The 19515-nt window shown below is 45.0% G+C and overlaps 1 protein-coding gene across 1 annotated transcript in view; it reads left to right on the top strand.

Moving 5' to 3' along the window:
- The window catches only part of TTC14 (tetratricopeptide repeat domain 14), a 1552254-nt gene that overhangs the window by 1106670 nt on the left and 426069 nt on the right, over positions 1-19515 (top strand). Inside the window, exon 8 of the mRNA XM_044070762.1 lies at positions 4842-4961. Coding sequence (XP_043926697.1) covers positions 4842-4961 — 120 coding nt within the window. The remainder of the gene's footprint in view (positions 1-4841; positions 4962-19515) is intronic.

The following is a 19515-nucleotide window of genomic DNA, read 5'->3' as shown; positions in this document are numbered from 1 at the left end:
GCAACACTGGTACCCATTGCTGTTGAGCATAACTCTGACCAAACCGTGGCCTCTGCCCCTATGGCCCCTGCTTCTAACAACACAATTACAGGACTGTCCATCAAAACCTGAAAACATTGCATCTGACAGCCTGGAGGTTTCCATGACTCCTTCCGCTTTCTCTCTTTCCAAAAAAGTTCAAGAGATCTTACTGGAAGCACGCAGACCTTCCACCAGAAAAACCTATTCAGCCAAGTGGAAGAGATTCAGCATCTGGAATGCCAACAGGGGTCAGGATACAACATTACTGAGTATACCTCTGATATTGGAGTACTTGACAGAAATGTTTCATACTGGACTCTCATATTCTTCTATAAAGATTCACGCCTCAGCAATCTCAGCAAAATACAATTGTGATCCACTAGTGTTTTCACATCCTTTGCTAAGACAGTTCCTAAGAGGGATAAAGAATATCAAACCTCCCAGAAAACAGCCAGTACCTGCATGGGACCTCAATTTCGTTCTGGAAAAATTAACTTCCTCCTTTTGAGCCAGCAGCAACTTCAGAAATGCAATTTCTAGCATGGAAAACAGTTTTTCTATTGGCAGTCACATCTGCAAGAAGAGTCTCAGAGATACAGGCACTCATGGCAGTACCTCCCTTCCTCATTTTTCATCAGGACAGAGTTTCTCTAAGAACCAATCCTACATTCATGCCAAAAGTAATTTCCAGGGTGTCTCTAAATCAAGCTATTCACCTGCCTACTTTCTTCCCCAATCCACAAAATAGGGGGGAAAAACTGCTGCATACTTTGGACATACACAGGCAACTGCGTTACTACTTGGACAGAACAAAGGCCACCAGAAAGTCTGACCAACTGTTTGTAGCCTATGCTGCTGAAGTACAAGGAAAAGCAATCTCCAAACAAACAATTTCAAAATGGATTGGACACTGCATCAGATTCTGCTATTCTTTCCATGGAAAAGGTGTGCCAGCCAATATTAGGCCACACTCCAGAGCTATAGCCACATCCACAGCTTTCCTAAGAGGAGTGGCTACAAAGGACATTCTAGAGGTTGCTACATGGAGCTCCGTGCATACATTTACCAAGCACTGCAACCTGCCCTTATACTCCAGATCCCGAGCAGGCTTTGCTTCGGCAGTCCTGCAGGGCATTTTAGCTACACCATCCCTTTCTTAGTTCCATCCACCCCCAGCTTGGCTATGGTATTCAACCCATATGTTATGACTGCAGTTGCATTCTTGAAGGACATAGTACAGTTTTGTACCTACCATAAATGTAGATGTCCAATAGATATGCAACTGCAGTTGGATTTTCCCACCCTCCTACCCCTCTGCAACCTTCTTTATGGGTCCACTACCCCTCCCTATTAGCTGGGGGTATCTCCTATGGTGTATCTGTTTATTACTGTTGTGCATGTCTGGAATTGTTTATCCATTCACCAAATTTAGCCTTCCTAGGAGGGCACCTGGCATCTGGGGCAAGAAACACTGAAGAAGATGGCGTCGGCCAATGCCTTTATACTCCAGCCGCTCTGACGTCGGAGAGGAGGCGACACCAGCCGACGCTGGACCCAGACTTTGGAATCCGGCCGACCGAGGGCTGCCTGAGGCAGGACAACCCATATGTTATGACTGCAGTTGCATATCTATCGGACATCTACATTTATGGTAGGTACAAAACTGTACTTTACATGTCCTACACGTTCTTCATACTCAATTTGCGTCAGCCGAAGCAGTGTTGAAGGCGTTAGGTTCTGTGGCGGCCACAAACACTCTTCTTCCTATGGCACGTCTCCATATGAGAGTGTTGCAGTGGACACTGGCAATTCAGTGGTCTCTGTTAGACCTCCCTTTGTCCTTTCCAGGGAGAATCTTGAGAGCATGCAGGAATTCCCTTTGGTGGATTCGGTTTTCGTATCTCCTCAAGGGGGACTCCCTTTTCAACCTGCCTTGCCCAAGACCACGGTTACCACAGATGGGTGGGGACACTGTTAGGGAAGGACAGTCCAAAGCACATGGGCCCTTGTGCGACCTGTCTGCATATCAACGTTCTAGAGATGAGAGCGGTTGTTCTTGCATTGCAGACCCTTCATGCTCATCTCCCTCTGGGAACAATTTGCAGTTCAGATGGACAATATGTCAGTAGTCTGGTATCTCAACAAACAGGGGAAAACCAGATCTTATCTCCTGTGTCGAGAAGCTATGAGTGTGTGGGAATGGGCAATCTCCACCGTCCATTTTCTGGTGGCAATGCACGTTCCAGGACGGTCCAACAACATTCTAGCGGACAGGCTCAGCACATCTATCCTGATGCCTTACGAGTGGTCTCTGAATCCTTCAGTAGCGGAACAGATCTTCTGAGAGCAGGGTCATCCTTGCGATCTCTTCGCATCTCCTTCCACCGCAAACTGCAGTGAGTTTTTCCCTCTGAACACCCCCCCCCCACACCGGGGAAACCCCCAGAGATGCTCTGATTCTTTATGCATATCCTCCTCTTCCCCTCATGTTGAAGTTTCTGCAGAAAGCTCAAAGGCTGGGGAGCAGTATGATCCTCATTGCCCCATTTTGGTCTCGACAGGTTTGGTTTCCCTTAGGTGTCATCTAGTTGTTCCACCATGGACTCTGGATCCACTTCAGGATCTTATCTCGCACCCTTCGGGGATTCCTCACCCAGATCTGGACAGTCTGAAGGTTACGGCTTGGCTGCTCCAGTTCCCCATGATTGTTAGGACTCCTGGTTTGTCATCTCCTGTTAAGTCCATCCTGGTAGCAGCTCAAAAATCTTCTGTCAGGAAAGTCTATTGTAGTAAATGGAAACGTTTTTCTATATGGGCCACTCAGCGGTACTTGGATCCTTTTATGGCACCTCTATCAGTTCTAGATTTCCTGGCTAGCATTTTTCAACAGGGTGCTAGTTCTTCTATGGTTAAGGTTCAGCTGGCAGCCATATCTAATTTTCATGGATTAATATGCCTTCTTTGGCTTCCTCTAAACTGTACCAGACCTTTCTTAGATACTTTTCTTCGTAGACCCCCTGTAAAGGATCCTATCCTTCCATGGGACCTTACCTTGTTGTTGCAGATGTTAGTTTCTTCCCCTTTTGAGCCTGCGGCTTCAGTAGACTTGCAATTTTTGACATGGAAAACTGGTTTCTTGTCGTCATTACCTCCGCCAAGAGTGTTGGAGCTTCAGGCTCTTTCAAAGTGCCCTTACATGATCTTTCATAAAGACAGGGTGTTGCTTCCCTAACCATTCCTTTCTTCCCAAGGTAGCTTTGGAAGCCAGTATTAACCAGTCTATAAACTTGCCAGTCTTTTTTCCTAGCTACCAAAATAAGAGGGAATATAAATTGCATTTACTGGATGTACATAGACAATTGAGGTTTTACCTTCACAGGACCAAACCTTTCTGCAAGTCTGACCAACTTTGTGTCTTATGCCAAGCCTGTCTTTGGTAAACCAGTCTCAAAAGTAACAGTTGCTCGCTGGATTTCACAATGCATTGGCCGAGCTTACTCAGGGGTTTGCCTCTACCAGGAAAAGTGAAGGATCGTTCGACCCGATCTATGGCTACATTAGCAACCTTTCGGTCTAGAGTGTCTTTGGATGACATTTGTTCAGCTGCCACTTGGGCCTTATCTCATACCTTTATCTCACATTACAAATTAGACATTGTCTCTAGGAGTAGGGCATCCTTCGGCTCTGCGGTGCTTCGGAACATCCTTCCATGAGGGCAACCCAAGAATTGGGTAGCCGGGGACTCTGTCCCACAGGTTGAAGAGCAAATGAAGTAAACTATTTCAGTTAAAGAAGTTATGTACTCACCATAACGTTCCATCTGAGTAGTTCTACTTCATTTATCTTCAGCTGTCCCTCCCTCCCTTCCCCCTTACTTTATCTTCAGGATATGACAAATCTTCAGATTGTTACTGTTGGGATCCTTGACTTTACCTAGGCTAAGGTTGTATCTTTTGGATATTTTCGTAGTTAAGGTGTTATTGGGTCGGGTGTCTGTCTCTTGTTAGTCAGCAAGCTCGATCTGAAGGGAGACTGAGGCTTTATGGGTAAGGGGAGGTACTTGGAGCTCGGAGCTATAGCTGAAAAATGTGGCAGTGTCTGATCCGAAGCGGATCCGAGGACCCACAGGTTGAAGACAAATGAAGTAGAACTACTCAGATGGAACATTATGGTGAGTACATAACTTCTTTTTATGTTTCTTTTCATGAGCTTCCTTTGCCTACCTACAACTCTTACTCCTTTCTGTTGCCTAAGTAATTTTCCTAGAAGTTTTTGTGCTTGTAGAGTTTTTTTAGCAAAGAAAAAGTTGCTTAATAGTAACCTTTCTGAAACCATGTATATATTCCAAATATTAAATTTTCCCTTCAGAATCCCAGTGCTTCTTTTCTTCTGTGACATTTTACTTGTACACTACTTTTAACATTTATCAACTCATCTAAATAATTCATTTTACTTTTTCCATAGCTCATTGTCTTATTTCAGCTAGACCAGTTTTCAGTGAAGAACTAATTGTCTCCTATTATTTATCAATACTATGCAAGCATTAGTCCCAGTTTGTGAGCTGCCAATGCTATACCAGCATCAGCAGGTGGCTAGAAAGGGGGTGGGGAGGGTGACTTTTAGGGAATTTGATGAAACACTGTACATTACATGTAAAGCAACCTATGTACACAATCTCGCTGCACACAAAACTGTTTAAAAGTTGATTATTTTTTTCCCATTTTTTTATGGTTATGAAATGTGTGGGAAATGGGAATGTATTTTAAACCATAGATAATTTCTCTCAAAATATATATATATATATATTTTTTTTATTTTAGTGTTAAGTCTGGAGTAGATCACTTTAAAGCTGGACGTCATGTTGAGGCAATGAATGAATATAACAAAGCCTTGGAAATGGACACCAATAATGTGGAAGCATTGGTGGCTCGTGGTGCTCTGTATGTATTTTACAAATTCTCATTGTTGCCTTTTGATGCAGTGTTATAAGTATGGGTGTTCAAACTTATGTTGAATGAAAACTGCTTATTTAAGATTAGTTGGCTGTTTGGAAAAAAATCGTCATGGTTCATATCAGTCCGATGAAGTTGAATAAACCATGCTTCATTTTGTTTCCTCAATTTATATAATTCTTCATGGGTTTAATTGGTATGTTAAGGTGTGCAAGAGAAAATAATAGTACCGTATTAAGTATTTTATTGTCTAGCATTGTCTGCTTATCCAGCAGCCATGACATTTGTCTGACTCCTGTGTACTGCTTTTTGTTCATTCATCTGATAAGATATGGTGTCTTTCCGGTGGCATGTTGCTGAAGTAAAAGCACTAAAATATTTTTTGTAGTCAGGATTGCAGTACTGATTATTGGGTCTTCCTACCATGCAGAAGCCTGCAACAGGCCTGATTTCAGGAGTCTTTACATCTTCCCTAGCTGACAAACTTCTGACAACTGATATCTGTATGTTATGGTACAATAAGGGTGAATCCGTCAGTGCCATCTTCAGTTCATTCTAGCCATGCAGTCTGCACTTCACGTGTATTCATAATGCTCACAGGCCTTCGATCAGCTCGTGTTTTTGAGATCTTTCTCCTTCCAGTTAGTTATGTACCCTGTTGGGGAAATTTCTCTACTAATTTAATGTTCAAAAAAAGTAAACAATTGCTTGAAGTGTGGGAAGCATGTCCCGCATAAAGATTTTCACTCATATTTTTTGTTTTTCTTTGGTCCTCATCATGAAGACTCTAACTGTCCTGACTCTGGAAAATTCCATGAAAAAACTCTCAAACATAGGGTTGAGGTACTTGATGCCCATATGGAGTCCTCTTTTTTGGCTTCCTTGCTGGCATCGCATTCCAGTACTGCTGCAGGGCCTGAGCAGACTCCAGCATCCACTAGCATCATTCTAGAAAAAACGGAAAGGCAAAAAAGCTCAGAAGCCTAAGATTTCTGAAGAAGTTCCAACCACTGCTCTTTAAGTCAGTGATTATCTAGTTGGGGTGCCTTTGCAGCCCTCTCATCCAGCAAACTCCTAGGTCAGAACCCTGTGGCACGACCCCTCTAGAGGCTGCCATGGCTTCCAGACTACCTTCGAATACCACCACAGTTCACAAGTCTCTCAGGTCTGAGGTCTGTCTGTAGGCTTCTGCTTCCAACATCCACACAGCGTCTGTTGAGGGAGAGACTGTCTGTCTTGACTACTGAAATCACAAAGGAAGTTGCGGTCAGATGACCGTATCCTCCAGTCTGTCCTGTAAAACAGACAGCCAAACCAAAGCAAATCACTTCATTTACTTTGACACAACCTGTACTCAGACTGAAGCTCAAGTCTTCCATAAAATAGCACAGAAGTTTATGGAGTTAGTGAAATAGAGAGTATCTCGCAGGAGTTTATGGCTTTCATGAAATTTAGAGAGCCATCTCACTTATCTGCCTTTGAGGCTTCTCCATCTTATTCCTTTGGGAACACCCTACATAGAGCGACAGAGGCTTTCATTTAGGAAAGTAAGCAGTTCTCCCAGACCCCACTACAGGGAACTCAGAAGTTTTACCTTCTCACAGACCACTGGCTATTTCTCCTGTACACATCAGATATGTCTGTGAAGATGTAGCTCTACACCCTGTCTATCCCCGCTAAGAGGAAACGGACCGGTTTTACAGAGGGCTTGAAACTCATAAGCACCTCTATAAAAATCTGAAGGCTGATCCTATTGTTGTCCCTACTAAATCAACTAAAGGTGTACCTAAAGGCCCAACAAGACATCCCCTATCTATTGACATTGAAAGTAGGTTACTAGACAGATTTGGGAAGAAACCGATATATCTGCTACCCTGACAGTGAGAGCTTTGAATTGTCAATTCCATATGCTTAAGTACACTGAATCTCTTTAAGACACAATACTAGTTAAGGTAGACTGTATTGCAGATAGAACCTTATCCAAGGAAATTCAGGGGATAACCAGAGAAGCTTTGCAGGTCTGTAGGCACTCCTTAGTTACTTGTGATGGCTTAGATGCTTCACGCAGAGCAGCTGCCACAGGTTCTGTCATCCACAGACATGCATGGCTCAGGACCCAGTCCTTGTCCAGTGAGGTAAAGGCTGAACTACTACATGCCCCATTGGACAAGGAATTCCTTTTTTGGTCCACCAGGTGAACAAGTTTTTGAGTACTGGACAAAAAAGGAAAGCAAATTAAAACTGTGAAAGAATTTTACTAATTTCTGGCCCCAAAGTACAGTAGGACTTAACTTTCAAAACCTTGGCCTTTTCAGCTAGACAGGACAGAGACTTTCCCATCGTTAAAGACCAAGATAATCTAGGAGATGAGTCCCCTGCCCTTTGAGATTGTTCTGTTTGCCAAGAAACCCATGCAGCACCGAGAAAATGTGTGTTCTGCTCCTCCATACCTTTATACCTTCCCATCCCTCTAGCAGGAAGACTCTCCTTCCTTAAACCAGTGGAAAGCCATCACCAGGGACCAAAGGTTCCTCAACATCATAGGGAAAGAGGTGCTACATTCAATTCAGAGAAATTCCACCCTTCTCGGGCAATCCAAAACCACCAAAAGAGCAAAAAAATCTCTTACCGCCGATCTTCAGGAAGCTACTTTAGCAAGGATCTACTCAGCCTATCCCACCAGAACAAAAAGGAAAAGGATTCTACTGAAGTATTTTTATAGTCCCAAGAAATGAGATCACTTGGTGACCTATCTTGAACCTCTCAAAGCCAAGTAAGTTCTTCATCATCTCAAAATTCAAAATACTCACGTTGCAGAAATGACTGCCTGTGATCTTCAAGATGCCTCCATGGCCACCATAGACCTAAAGGATGCTTACCTCCAGGTCCCCAATGCAGACGGTCACAGAAAGTACCTATTATTTGTAGCTACTGGCTCCCACGTTTAGCTCTGTGCTTCACCATTGGGCTATCTGCTGCACCCAATGTTCTCACAAAATGCCTAGGTCCTCTGGAGAGTCATTGCAGAACTGAGTCCATGTTTACCCCCTATTTAGACCCTCTCATTCAGGGAGGATCCACTTCAGAGACTCTGGGTGTCTTACAGACCACTGTAGATTGTTTTCAGAAGGTAGTCTTACCCTAAATTTTCAAAAATCTCAAATTCTACTTCAAACAAGTATCCTCTTCGTGGGAGCCATCATAGACTCAGTTCACCAGAAGGCCTTCCTTCCTGAAGACAAGATTGTTTTCTTGACAGGCTAAATGACCAGTCTGCTTCCAAGGCAGATCATCACTGCAAAAGAATTTGAGGATATTGGGTTACATGGCATTATGCATTATCATGATTCCATTTGCAAAGTTACACATGAGGAAACTTCAGTGGTTTCTAAAAATGTCTGCGAACAGCACTTCCAACCCCTGGAAAACCCTGCTGCCTCTCTTTCCATGTCTCAAAAGAGAACTATGATAGAAGAATAGCTTACAAAGGAACCAGAGAGCAAATTTCACTCTTTCAGAAGCAGACAGGACTATTACTAAAGGCAACTTGGACATAGCTTGGGGAACCACATCTATATCAGATCATGGAAAGCTAAAAATAGCAAACTCTCTTATCGAACGTAAAAACGCGAAACCTTAAAATGTTGAAGGAACAGATCAGCGTCTGGGAAAAAAATTTGCTGATCCAAAAAAAAAAAACAATGTACAGGCAAAATAAAGTTGGGGGCTTTGCGCCTCCAACTTAAATATACCCATTCCGAGATCGCACCACAGTGGAGAAAACAGCAAAGTCTGGAGAATGGCCCATCATTTTTTTTCCCTGTGAAAAAAATTGATCTGTGCCTTCGACATTTTCAGGTTTCGCATTTTAAAGTTCAGTGTAATAGCTGTCACTAATTTAAGGGTTTGCTCTTCTGTAGGTGTCTGGGGAGCCCATTTACATCCCCTGAAGTTACTGGGTATTTGGTCCCTATAACAAATGAAGTGTATAAACCAAAAGGAGTTTCTAGCTGTCTACCTGGCCGTAAAAGCCTTTCAAGAAAACTTAATTCCAGGGACACTGCAAATCTAGCAGACAGCACCACAGTTAATGCGGTACATAAACAAGGGAGAACTTTGTCCGGCCAACCATACAGATTTGCCAAAAAGATTTGGATAGTGACTCAAGTGATAGGGTTAACTCTCATAATCACTTGTATTCCAGTCCAGAGCATTACCCTAGCAGACTTTCTAAGCAGGGACCTCGTAGGCCCCAATAACTGGATGTTGAAAAAAGAGGTGGTCTTGGATCTGACTAATCAGTGGGGGATCCCTCAGTAGGCCTATTTGCTTCTCTGCACAACAAGCAACTACAGAAGTTCTGTTCCAGAACACAGACAGGAGCCTGGTAGATTAATTCATTCTCTTTTACATGGACAAACTGGTTCTTCTATGCATTCTTGACCCTTGCTTCGGATTCCTTGGATGCTAACAGAAATCAGGGAGGACTGACCTAACATGATCCCCCTTCTGGCAGACACCAATGGTTCACCCTCCTCTTGATGTTCAGTAAATGGAGCTTCTGCATCCTACCACAGGAGATAAATGTCTTTGGCCGGGATTAAGGGGTCCATCTTCATCCCCATGTAGTCACCCTCCAGTTAACTGCCTGGAGGATAGGGTTTTGACACCTAGGATGGCTCCTTATCCTGAGGAAGTGCTCTTCATTCTAAGAGAAGCAAGAAAGCCCAATACCAGGAAGTCATACCTGTCAGAATGGAAGTGATTTTCCACCTGGTGTCACAGTAGTGAAACTGACCCTACTCGAGCAGACATCAGTTCAGTCTTGTAGCACTGGTCAGGCCTGTTTACACTAGGCCTTTCCTATTCCAGCATCACGGTATGTGCATCTGCAGTTTCTCCTTGCCTAAGCAATGCTCCACCGGTCTTCTCATACTCGCATGAAATATTTTCTAAAAGGGTTGATTCACATGAAACAACCCAGAAGAAACCCATTTCTGCCTTGGAATCTAAAGTATGTCTTAAGAAAACTAACTTTGCCTCCTTTTAAACCTGCTGCCACTATTTCTCTAAAGATGCTCACCTGGAAGAACACCTTTATCATAGCTGTGATTTCAGTTTAAGTAACAAGCCCTTATGTAAAGAACCTTTCACTGCCTTCCACATGGCTAGGCTCACCCTCAGAACAAATCCAACCTTTATGCCTAAAGTGGTATCGGAACATAAGTGAAACCACTCTATCCTCCTCCCAGTCTTCCACCCAAATTCAGAGAACAGGGCAGAGCAAGTCCTTCATTTTGTGGATATGCACAGACAGATCAGGTACTATGTAGACAGGACAACTCTAATACAGAGCAGTTGCTGATGGCTTTCGCAGAGGGGTAAACAAGGCAAACCTGTTTCCAAACAAATGGCTAACTAATGCATTAAGTTATATTACTAGCATCACGGAAAGGATATACCTGGGCAAATTAAAGCCCACTCCACCAGGCATGAGGCAATTACCATTGCTTTCCTCAGAGGATTTCCCACCCAGGCCATCCTGGAGGCAGCCACATAGAACTCTGTACACACCTTCACAAAACACTATAACCTAGGCAATACCTCCAGGGCTAGAGCAGGTTTTGCTTCCGGCATCCTGCAAATCTTAATTGTTAAGGTCATACAGATGATCCTCCACTGCCTTTTAGCTTTAGGAGTCCTTCCAAGAATCAGTACTGCAACAATGACTGTGAAGAACACAGTACTGTTGTCACACGTACTATAATTGTAGATGTTTGAATAGATCAGTGTTGCAGTACATACTCTCACCATCCAACTCCTCTATCTATCTGCTGACCACTTGTCTCCCCCTTGCTGGGTGCAAGAGGTAGAAGAGTTCTCTGCAGATAGTTCTCTTACTTCCATCATCCCTTCTGCTTCCTGTGACTTCCTCCTTTTCACTCAGATGCAGGTAACCGGGGAGGTTGTGCTGTCCTCGGGCATCAGACTGGTTGTTCACTGCTTAGAAAGACCTGAAGGAGGCACTGGCAGGTAACTTTCTCATACCCTGACGTCTAAATTTTGGTTGTATGTCCATGGGCAAGAGATAAGGTTTCCACCCATCCCATTGTCAGTGAGATGCTCGCCGGTTGAGCTGCCTGATCCCGTTACCAGCTGTGCACAGTAGTGGGACTTAGTCCCGTTTTTCAGTCGCACTGAATTGCCATGGAAAAGCTGCAATTACTTCCGGCTTTTCCACAGCAATTCATTTACGTCACCAACTCGGACCTGCAAGCAAAGCTGCTGCCTGTTAGGTCCAGATGCTTTAATTCATGCAGCATTTGGCTACAGTTCATGAAAGGGGTGGGGATTGAGACAGGAATAGCCCTGTAAAGATCGCGGCTGTAGTAGTGCTTTGTTTTAAGCATTTCTACAGCCGCTAAAAAAACAGATTTTTTTTTTCTAACGAGACATCCAGACAGCCAGCCATTCATTCAGCCATCCATCCATCCAGCTGCTACTCCCAGCAGCCAGCCAGCCGCTCCAGCAGCCAGCCAGCCGCTCCAGCAGCCAGCCAGCCGCTCCAGCAGCCAGCCAGCCGCTCCAGCAGCCAGCCAGCCGCTCCAGCAGCCAGCCAGCCAGCCGCTCCAGCAGCCAGCCAGCCAGCCAGCCAGCCAGCCGCTCCAGCAGCCAGCCAGCCAGCCAGCCGCTCCAGCAGCCAGCCAGCCAGCCAGCCGCTCCAGCAGCCAGCCAGCCAGCCAGCCGCTCCAGCAGCCAGCCAGCCAGCCAGCCGCTCCAGCAGCCAGCCAGCCAGCCAGCCGCTCCAGCAGCCAGCCAGCCAGCCAGCCGCTCCAGCAGCCAGCCAGCCAGCCAGCCGCTCCAGCAGCCAGCCAGCCAGCCAGCCGCTCCAGCAGCCAGCCAGCCAGCCAGCCGCTCCAGCAGCCAGCCAGCCAGCCAGCCGCTCCAGCAGCCAGCCAGCCAGCCAGCCGCTCCAGCAGCCAGCCAGCCAGCCAGCCGCTCCAGCAGCCAGCCAGCCAGCCAGCCGCTCCAGCAGCCAGCCAGCCAGCCAGCCGCTCCAGCAGCCAGCCAGCCAGCCAGCCAGCCGCTCCAGCAGCCAGCCAGCCAGCCAGCCGCTCCAGCAGCCAGCCAGCCAGCCAGCCGCTCCAGCAGCCAGCCAGCCAGCCAGCCGCTCCAGCAGCCAGCCAGCCAGCCAGCCGCTCCAGCAGCCAGCCAGCCAGCCAGCCGCTCCAGCAGCCAGCCAGCCAGCCAGCCGCTCCAGCAGCCAGCCAGCCAGCCAGCAGCCAGCCAGCCAGCCAGCCGCTCCAGCAGCCAGCCAGCCAGCCAGCCAGCCGCTCCAGCAGCCAGCCAGCCAGCCAGCCGCTCCAGCAGCCAGCCAGCCAGCCAGCCGCTCCAGCAGCCAGCCAGCCAGCCAGCCAGCCGCTCCAGCAGCCAGCCAGCCAGCCAGCCGCTCCAGCAGCCAGCCAGCCAGCCAGCCAGCCAGCCAGCCGCTCCAGCAGCCAGCCAGCCAGCCAGCCAGCCGCTCCAGCAGCCAGCCAGCCAGCCAGCCAGCCGCTCCAGCAGCCAGCCAGCCAGCCAGCCAGCCGCTCCAGCAGCCAGCCAGCCAGCCAGCCAGCCGCTCCAGCAGCCAGCCAGCCAGCCAGCCGCTCCAGCAGCCAGCCAGCCAGCCAGCCAGCCGCTCCAGCAGCCAGCCAGCCAGCCAGCCAGCCGCTCCAGCAGCCAGCCAGCCAGCCAGCCAGCCCCAGCAGCCAGCCCGCCAGCCAGCCAGCCAGCGCTCCAGCAGCCAGCCAGCCAGCCAGCCAGCCGCTCCAGCAGCCAGCCAGCCAGCCAGCCAGCCGCTCCAGCAGCCAGCCAGCCAGCCAGCCAGCCGCTCCAGCAGCCAGCCAGCCAGCCAGCCAGCCGCTCCAGCAGCCAGCCAGCCAGCCAGCCAGCCGCTCCAGCAGCCAGCCAGCCAGCCAGCCGCTCCAGCAGCCAGCCAGCCAGCCAGCCAGCCGCTCCAGCAGCCAGCCAGCCAGCCAGCCAGCCAGCCGCTCCAGCAGCCAGCCAGCCAGCCAGCCAGCCGCTCCAGCAGCCAGCCAGCCAGCCAGCCGCTCCAGCAGCCAGCCAGCCAGCCAGCCAGCCGCTCCAGCAGCCAGCCAGCCAGCCAGCCAGCCGCTCCAGCAGCCAGCCAGCCAGCCAGCCAGCCGCTCCAGCAGCCAGCCAGCCAGCCAGCCAGCCGCTCCAGCAGCCAGCCAGCCAGCCAGCCAGCCGCTCCAGCAGCCAGCCAGCCAGCCAGCCAGCCGCTCCAGCAGCCAGCCAGCCAGCCAGCCAGCCGCTCCAGCAGCCAGCCAGCCAGCCATCCGTCGTACCCATAACAGCATCTCCTTCACTGCTCCTGTGGTGATGTCATGGTAGAGGGTGTGGCCAGTGTTTTATTGGCCACACCCCTATATCCCACTTTGGCCCGCTTAAAAGGTGGAAACCCTAGTAAGAAATGATGTAAAGTCTGTGGAAATTGAGCCAGTAGCAGGCTTCTTCATGGCAGGAAGACCCAAGAAGCAGTACTGCAACACTGATCTACAGTTGTGCTTAGCATGACACAACTGTACCTTCTGTTCACTTAAATACTAGTAGTTAAGATCCGGTAAATGTCACTGGTACTGCAGAATGTTGTTGCAGCAAGTTCTGTATGTGAGTACTGGAGTTTTAAGTGCAACCTGGCAAGCTTTTCATATCACACACCTGGTGCAGCCATACCTCTGTGGTGCAAACTGTTTTCTAACACACCATATTAACTGAACATCATCTAGAAACTGAAAAAAAAAAGTTTTCATTATACACTTTAAACACTTATAAATCATTTTGGTTACTGTCATTTTCTAGTTTATTATACTCCAAAATAGTCTCTTTGGATTGCCTTATTAACAAGCTATAACTGTCTGCATTGAGAGAAAAATGTTTCTCCACAATTTTCTTTTTTTGGTGATATTAGTTTTTGGGAAACAGGTTTATAGACTGAAAAATTGCTGATTGCCCTCACCAGTTGCTGCTTTTTTTCAGGGGTGTGTTTTAGATTTTACATTAGCAGGAAGCAAAACTGTATGAATGGACCTAGGAGCATGTCTCTTGTTAGCAATATAGCCAGGGCTAGCTATTTTTTTTTTCCAGAATACTTTTATTGAATTACCACTTGTGACACAGGCAAGCTTACATCCACACAAAAGCAACCAAACCATATTAACAAGCTTACATTTACAATAGCCACAGCTATTTAAATCTTGCCCTTAATGAGCAGCAGTGGAGAAGGGTGGAAAGGGTCTTACTTCGATGGAAATTTATTTAATATTTGTTTAATTTATAAACAGACACTTGAACCCTACAAAATTAAACTAAACGTGAATTGACTAACATAATTTAAATAAGCATAGGAGCTGCAATTGTAAGATCATCAAATTAGGCATCTTGGACAGTGAAATATGTAACCCAGATACTAACTAGAAATATTAAGGATGGTTTACAGAATGGTCATGTTGGATCAGTTCGGTTTTACAGAACTGGTGGAAAGAAGATGATTTCTGAAACAGTGCAAGACTTGCAAAATGTTGACAGATGACTGAAGTATATTAGAGATGATAGAAGAAAACTGTACAAAATTCAAGTAATTCGTAAGTGATATGAACTTGTTAGATCTCAGTCACTCAGGATGCAAGTATCCAAGTTGATTTTGTATTTGTAGGGCTATATTCTGATCAAAATAAATATGCAGATGATGAAAGAGGTAGTTGAAAATGTACAACAAAATAATATAGAATTGCCATCTAAAATTACTATTAAAAATAAGAGCAGGTAAAACGGACAGAAATTCAGGGAACTGGGGAATACTATGTCAAGATATAGACTGCTCTGGTAACAGATTTTTCTTGAGCAGAGAGATGACATCAACATTAAATGCCAAAAGCAAGACTGTGAGACAGTAGATAACTTAACACTAAGTGGACTAGAAATGAATAGTTTAAAACAGATGAATTCTGGTTGGTGACTAATGGGAGAAGAAAGGAAGAAAAATGGAATGGGCAAGGAGATAAAAGAAACTACAGAGACAAATTACGCGTTTATATTACCTCATCGAAATTTTACTTCATCGAAGCAATAAATGTCGAGCACAATTGATCGATGCAGTAAAATATCGAACGAGTATAAAAAACAGAAAAGAATAAAAAATAAAAGGTGTAGGCAGGGGGGCAAGCCCCCCTTCACCCCCCATGTGGGGGGGCTGCTCTCCCCACATCCCCGTTACTTAAATATACCAACTCCGAGACCGCACTACATTGAGGTAAACGTAAATTTCCCCTATGGAGATTTCCGTTTACCTGGCCGATATTATTCGCTTTAGATATTGTCGTGCCGACAATATCAGATTTGATATTGGCAGCTTGCAACAATACAATATAGAACCCAAATTACATACCCAAATAGAGGAGGTATGATTAATTCAGGACAAGACGGTGGGCATGCTAGTAGTGCATGCAAAGAGGAGCACCAAACAAAAGATGATTCTCTCTCCAAAAAGGAATGTGTTGATAATGGAAAATTATCCTTTAAAAGTGGCTGAATATATCCTTAGAATCAACACAGGAATAGTAACTGCTCTTGCCTGTGAGGCAGTAGGATGCAGGTTATTAAAGAGGGTGTTAAGAAATTAAGCCAGAATGAAGGAAGGTACAGTGACATTGTTTTAGTAACGGGAAGTAATGTATAAAGTACAAGGAAAACAAGATTATGATAAACAACATGGTATATATACTTTCTGATTAAAAAAATAAATGCAGAAGACACCTTTGGATAGAAATGAGCATGTGAATTGGAAAAAGGATTTCAGGATGGACATTAAACATATTAGAGACCAGAGAGAAATGCAGTAATGATTTCTAGAGGGGCTGTAGTAGTGATAGAGGGGAAAAATGAGTGTTAGATTTGTGGTAGCAAGGACCTGTTGACAAGGGAGGAGGATTGCACTAGCATGCATTTTATCTTCTGCCAAAACCTGCTGTTACCGAACTTTAAAAAATTGACAGAAATCAGCTTTCAGCAGGTAACATTTTTTATGAGTGGGACTAGACTTTGATTTGCAATAATAAGGATATATCAGAGGGACTTGGAGAAAATATAACAAAAGAGCGTAGATCTCTCAAGAAATTTATGAAAATATTTGGTATGGAATATGTTAATTCAGTCATAGTAAGCCAGACAGAATTTTTATATTTTTCATCACAGTATTTAATAACTTGGCTAGATAGAATATAATTTATATTTCTCAAGAACATGTGTGTTTAATTGAAAGCTTTGACGTACATCCAATAAAATTCACGATTATGCACCAATAAAAACTAAAATAAAGATGCAGGGTAAAGTAAAAATGAGACACTGGCACTTTCTACTCACCTGTAAAAAAGTGAAGGATTTATTGAATAGGTAGCTGAAATGATTCAAGAGTTTAGGAAAGATAAAAAAAAATATCTTTAGAAGGGATAGCTGATGAGTGATATTTAAATGAAAGTGGAAGTTAAAATATTGTGGAAGTAAAGGCGAAAGAGAGATATAGAAAATAAGTAATAGGAAGGCCTTATCCCATGCATGGGTCCCTCAAATTATTTATGGTATGATCCCACTTCATTTCACTAGGAGTAATATATAATTATTGACCATGGGGATGGGTAAGGCCCATCTGTAACTAAATGGGATAGGTTAATTTGATCATAAAAAGGGAAACTGGCTAAGCTTAAAATGACCCACAAGGGCAGCAAACCTAGTACTTTACCTATGGACCTTTTACTTTTTCTGCCCAAAAAGACTTGTAACCTCGAGCCAATATTAAATTTCTACAGCCTAAACAACTTTCTACCAAAACAGCCCTTTTCTTGTTCACATTGTACCCATGTCCAGGAGTAGCGTAGATGTGCTATTTTGATCTTCACTTTGCTTATCTCTGTATGTAAAGGTCATAAGTGTCTAGGGTCTCACTGCACTTCATTGTAAGGACTAGTTTCTACCAATCCAGGTTCCTACCATTTTCTTATCTCAGCCCCCTCCCCCAATATGTTTACCAAGGTTTACCTTTATATCGTCAATCCCGATATGGGCGACATGACTTCCGTGAATGCCAAAATACGAATGTCTCCAATGTCGAATTCCGAATAAGCGAACGACAAAACCTCGCCCGTTTTGACCCACGGTAGCAATGGTGTGGAGGTGTGGCGCGGACGGAAATGTTGAATGTTTTCCGATATTTAAAATGTTTTGCTGTTTCGGTTCGTGTAAACTGTCGATTAAGTGGCCGGTCGACAAAGTGTAATCGATATAAATGTAAACAGTTTACCAAATGCATGTCAGTAGTAATGGCTTATCTCCACCTGAAGTGTCATTGTTTTTCCATATTTGTATGACTGTGTTCTTGTGTTGCACACCAATTACTTTGTGGCCCAGGGATCTCTCTACTCATTCCTTTCGGTTAATGGTTATGGTCAGTTACAGCTCAGCCACACAAAAAAATCAAACAACTTAGTACCGATTAGGATTCCTCTAAACATGATTTAATCTTCCCTGGACAGAATGAAGTGCACATTGCATTGTTTTATCCCCAGTCTTGGAGTCCAGGGTAAACAGACATTTGTCTGAAGGTGCTGGGGCTCATGAAAGCCACAGTATTTATCATAGCATTTGCCAGTTGGCATCTGTTCATAGTGGTCCCAGCACTTGGGCTTTCAGGAGGTATAAATCAGGGTTTCCAAAGTTTATCACAGCAGTTTGGTGGCTGGAGCTATGCCACCTTCTTCGGGGCAGTGCTTTCATTATCCCACACCCTGCTACAGTCATTATAGCTTCCTGTACCCTAGAGTGGGGGGTGGTATTTCAGCAGGCAAAAAGTCTGAGGGTCTTGTGGTACATTCAGGAATTATTCTTGCACTTCATTGCTGTAAAGGTTAAAGTAATCCTGCCTGTAAAGGTTAAAGTAATCCTGCTTAACACTTCAGAGGTTCAGTGAGATGCTTCTGGAGTTCTTGCTGTCAGAGAGTAACTCTGTAGACTGGTAACTCAAATAGTGTAGATTGAGGGTCCTATATGTGCACCGGGAAGTAGTGATACTCTCGGAGAGGGCAAGTCACTACCATATTTCAGTTGCTGCCCTTATTGCTTAGTTAGCCAACTCTATTGCAAAAACTCAGCTTTTAATGTCTCACAAGAGGTCACTCATTTTATCCATTGTCAGGATGTTTGTTGGGTGAGGAATCACCTGTCCATGATCTTTTTATGTACATTAAGAAAGCCTACTTCAGAGATGTTTCTGTCATCCCTCTGTCCAGCAGAAAGAACAGGGATATAATAGTGTACAAGTAGCTCTCCAATTTTAGTCTTGGTAATGAAATTCATGTAATTCAGGTCCAATAGGGACAGACGTGTTTCCTACTGTTGTAGATGTTTCAAGTGAAACTTCCTGTTAACCTTCCTTTGAGAAATAATCTGCTGTCCTGTTCATCCAGCAGTGTGCACCAAACTTTTGTCTTCTGAAGTTGTCATCTTGGCTACTTCCTGTCTATACATAGCAAGAGACCAGGGGTTCTGTGTCGGGTTGGTGGATACTCACTTTTGAAATCCCCCTGCCTAGGAAAATGTCTGTAAGGGCTATGTAAGTCAGCTTTGACCTATTTCTAAGGTTCTTTAGTATTTGCTAGAATTTTTTATTTGGGTTGCAGCAGTTTTATCAAGTCAGTGTGCTCTTAACTGCTGTATTGTATTTTCATTTTGTTTAGGCTTTTATTTTAGCTTTTCTTAAAATCTGCAAGGCTTTCTTGGTGTGTCCTTCACCTGTGTCCATCTATTAAGGAATTTTATAGTGTTATATTATATTGGGACTGCTGTGATCTAAGGCATGTCTCCATTGGTTTATCAGTAGGATTAGCAAGAGGCTATTCTGTAGGTTAGTAGAGATTGTATTCTCCTTAGGCAAATGTGAATAATTTTAGGTACGTTTGGAGAATTCGGCCTTCATTAACCGTTCTCCATCCTTCTGTTTAAAGAACTTCACACTGGATTAGTCAGAAAATGAAGGGAGGGATGCAGGGTATCTTGAAGGGAGAAGATGCAAAAGTAGCCTGGGAATTTTGCATCTGTTTAACTGAACATGCATTCGCTAATTACTGAGTCCTGAAGTTCAGTGAAGACAGAATTGTACAGAGGTTGGTGGCTGGAGTTCTGGATCCAAAGAAGCTTTAGAGTCAGTGCCGAGGTTGGATCTGGTGGAATCTGACAAACCCATAAGTTTGAACCAGATGAAAATCAGACATGGATATAATGTTATGGTAAGTATATAACTTGATGTTCTTCATCTCACATTGCTGCAGTCCTTACACTTGGGTAGTCCGCTGTCCTCGGTCGGCCCGAATATCAAAGTATTAGGCTGACGTCGGTCAAGGCGCATAAGACTGACATCAGGACGTCAGGGTACATATGCGCATGACCGACGTCATATCCTCAGTCTTTTTTGCCGCATGGTCTGATGCAGAAG

This window comes from Protopterus annectens, chromosome 4.part1 (assembly GCF_019279795.1).
Source record: "Protopterus annectens isolate FY-2018-M chromosome 4.part1, PAN1.0, whole genome shotgun sequence".
Lineage (NCBI taxonomy): Eukaryota > Metazoa > Chordata > Ceratodontiformes > Protopteridae > Protopterus > Protopterus annectens.
This window is presented reverse-complemented; position numbering and strand designations above follow the sequence as displayed.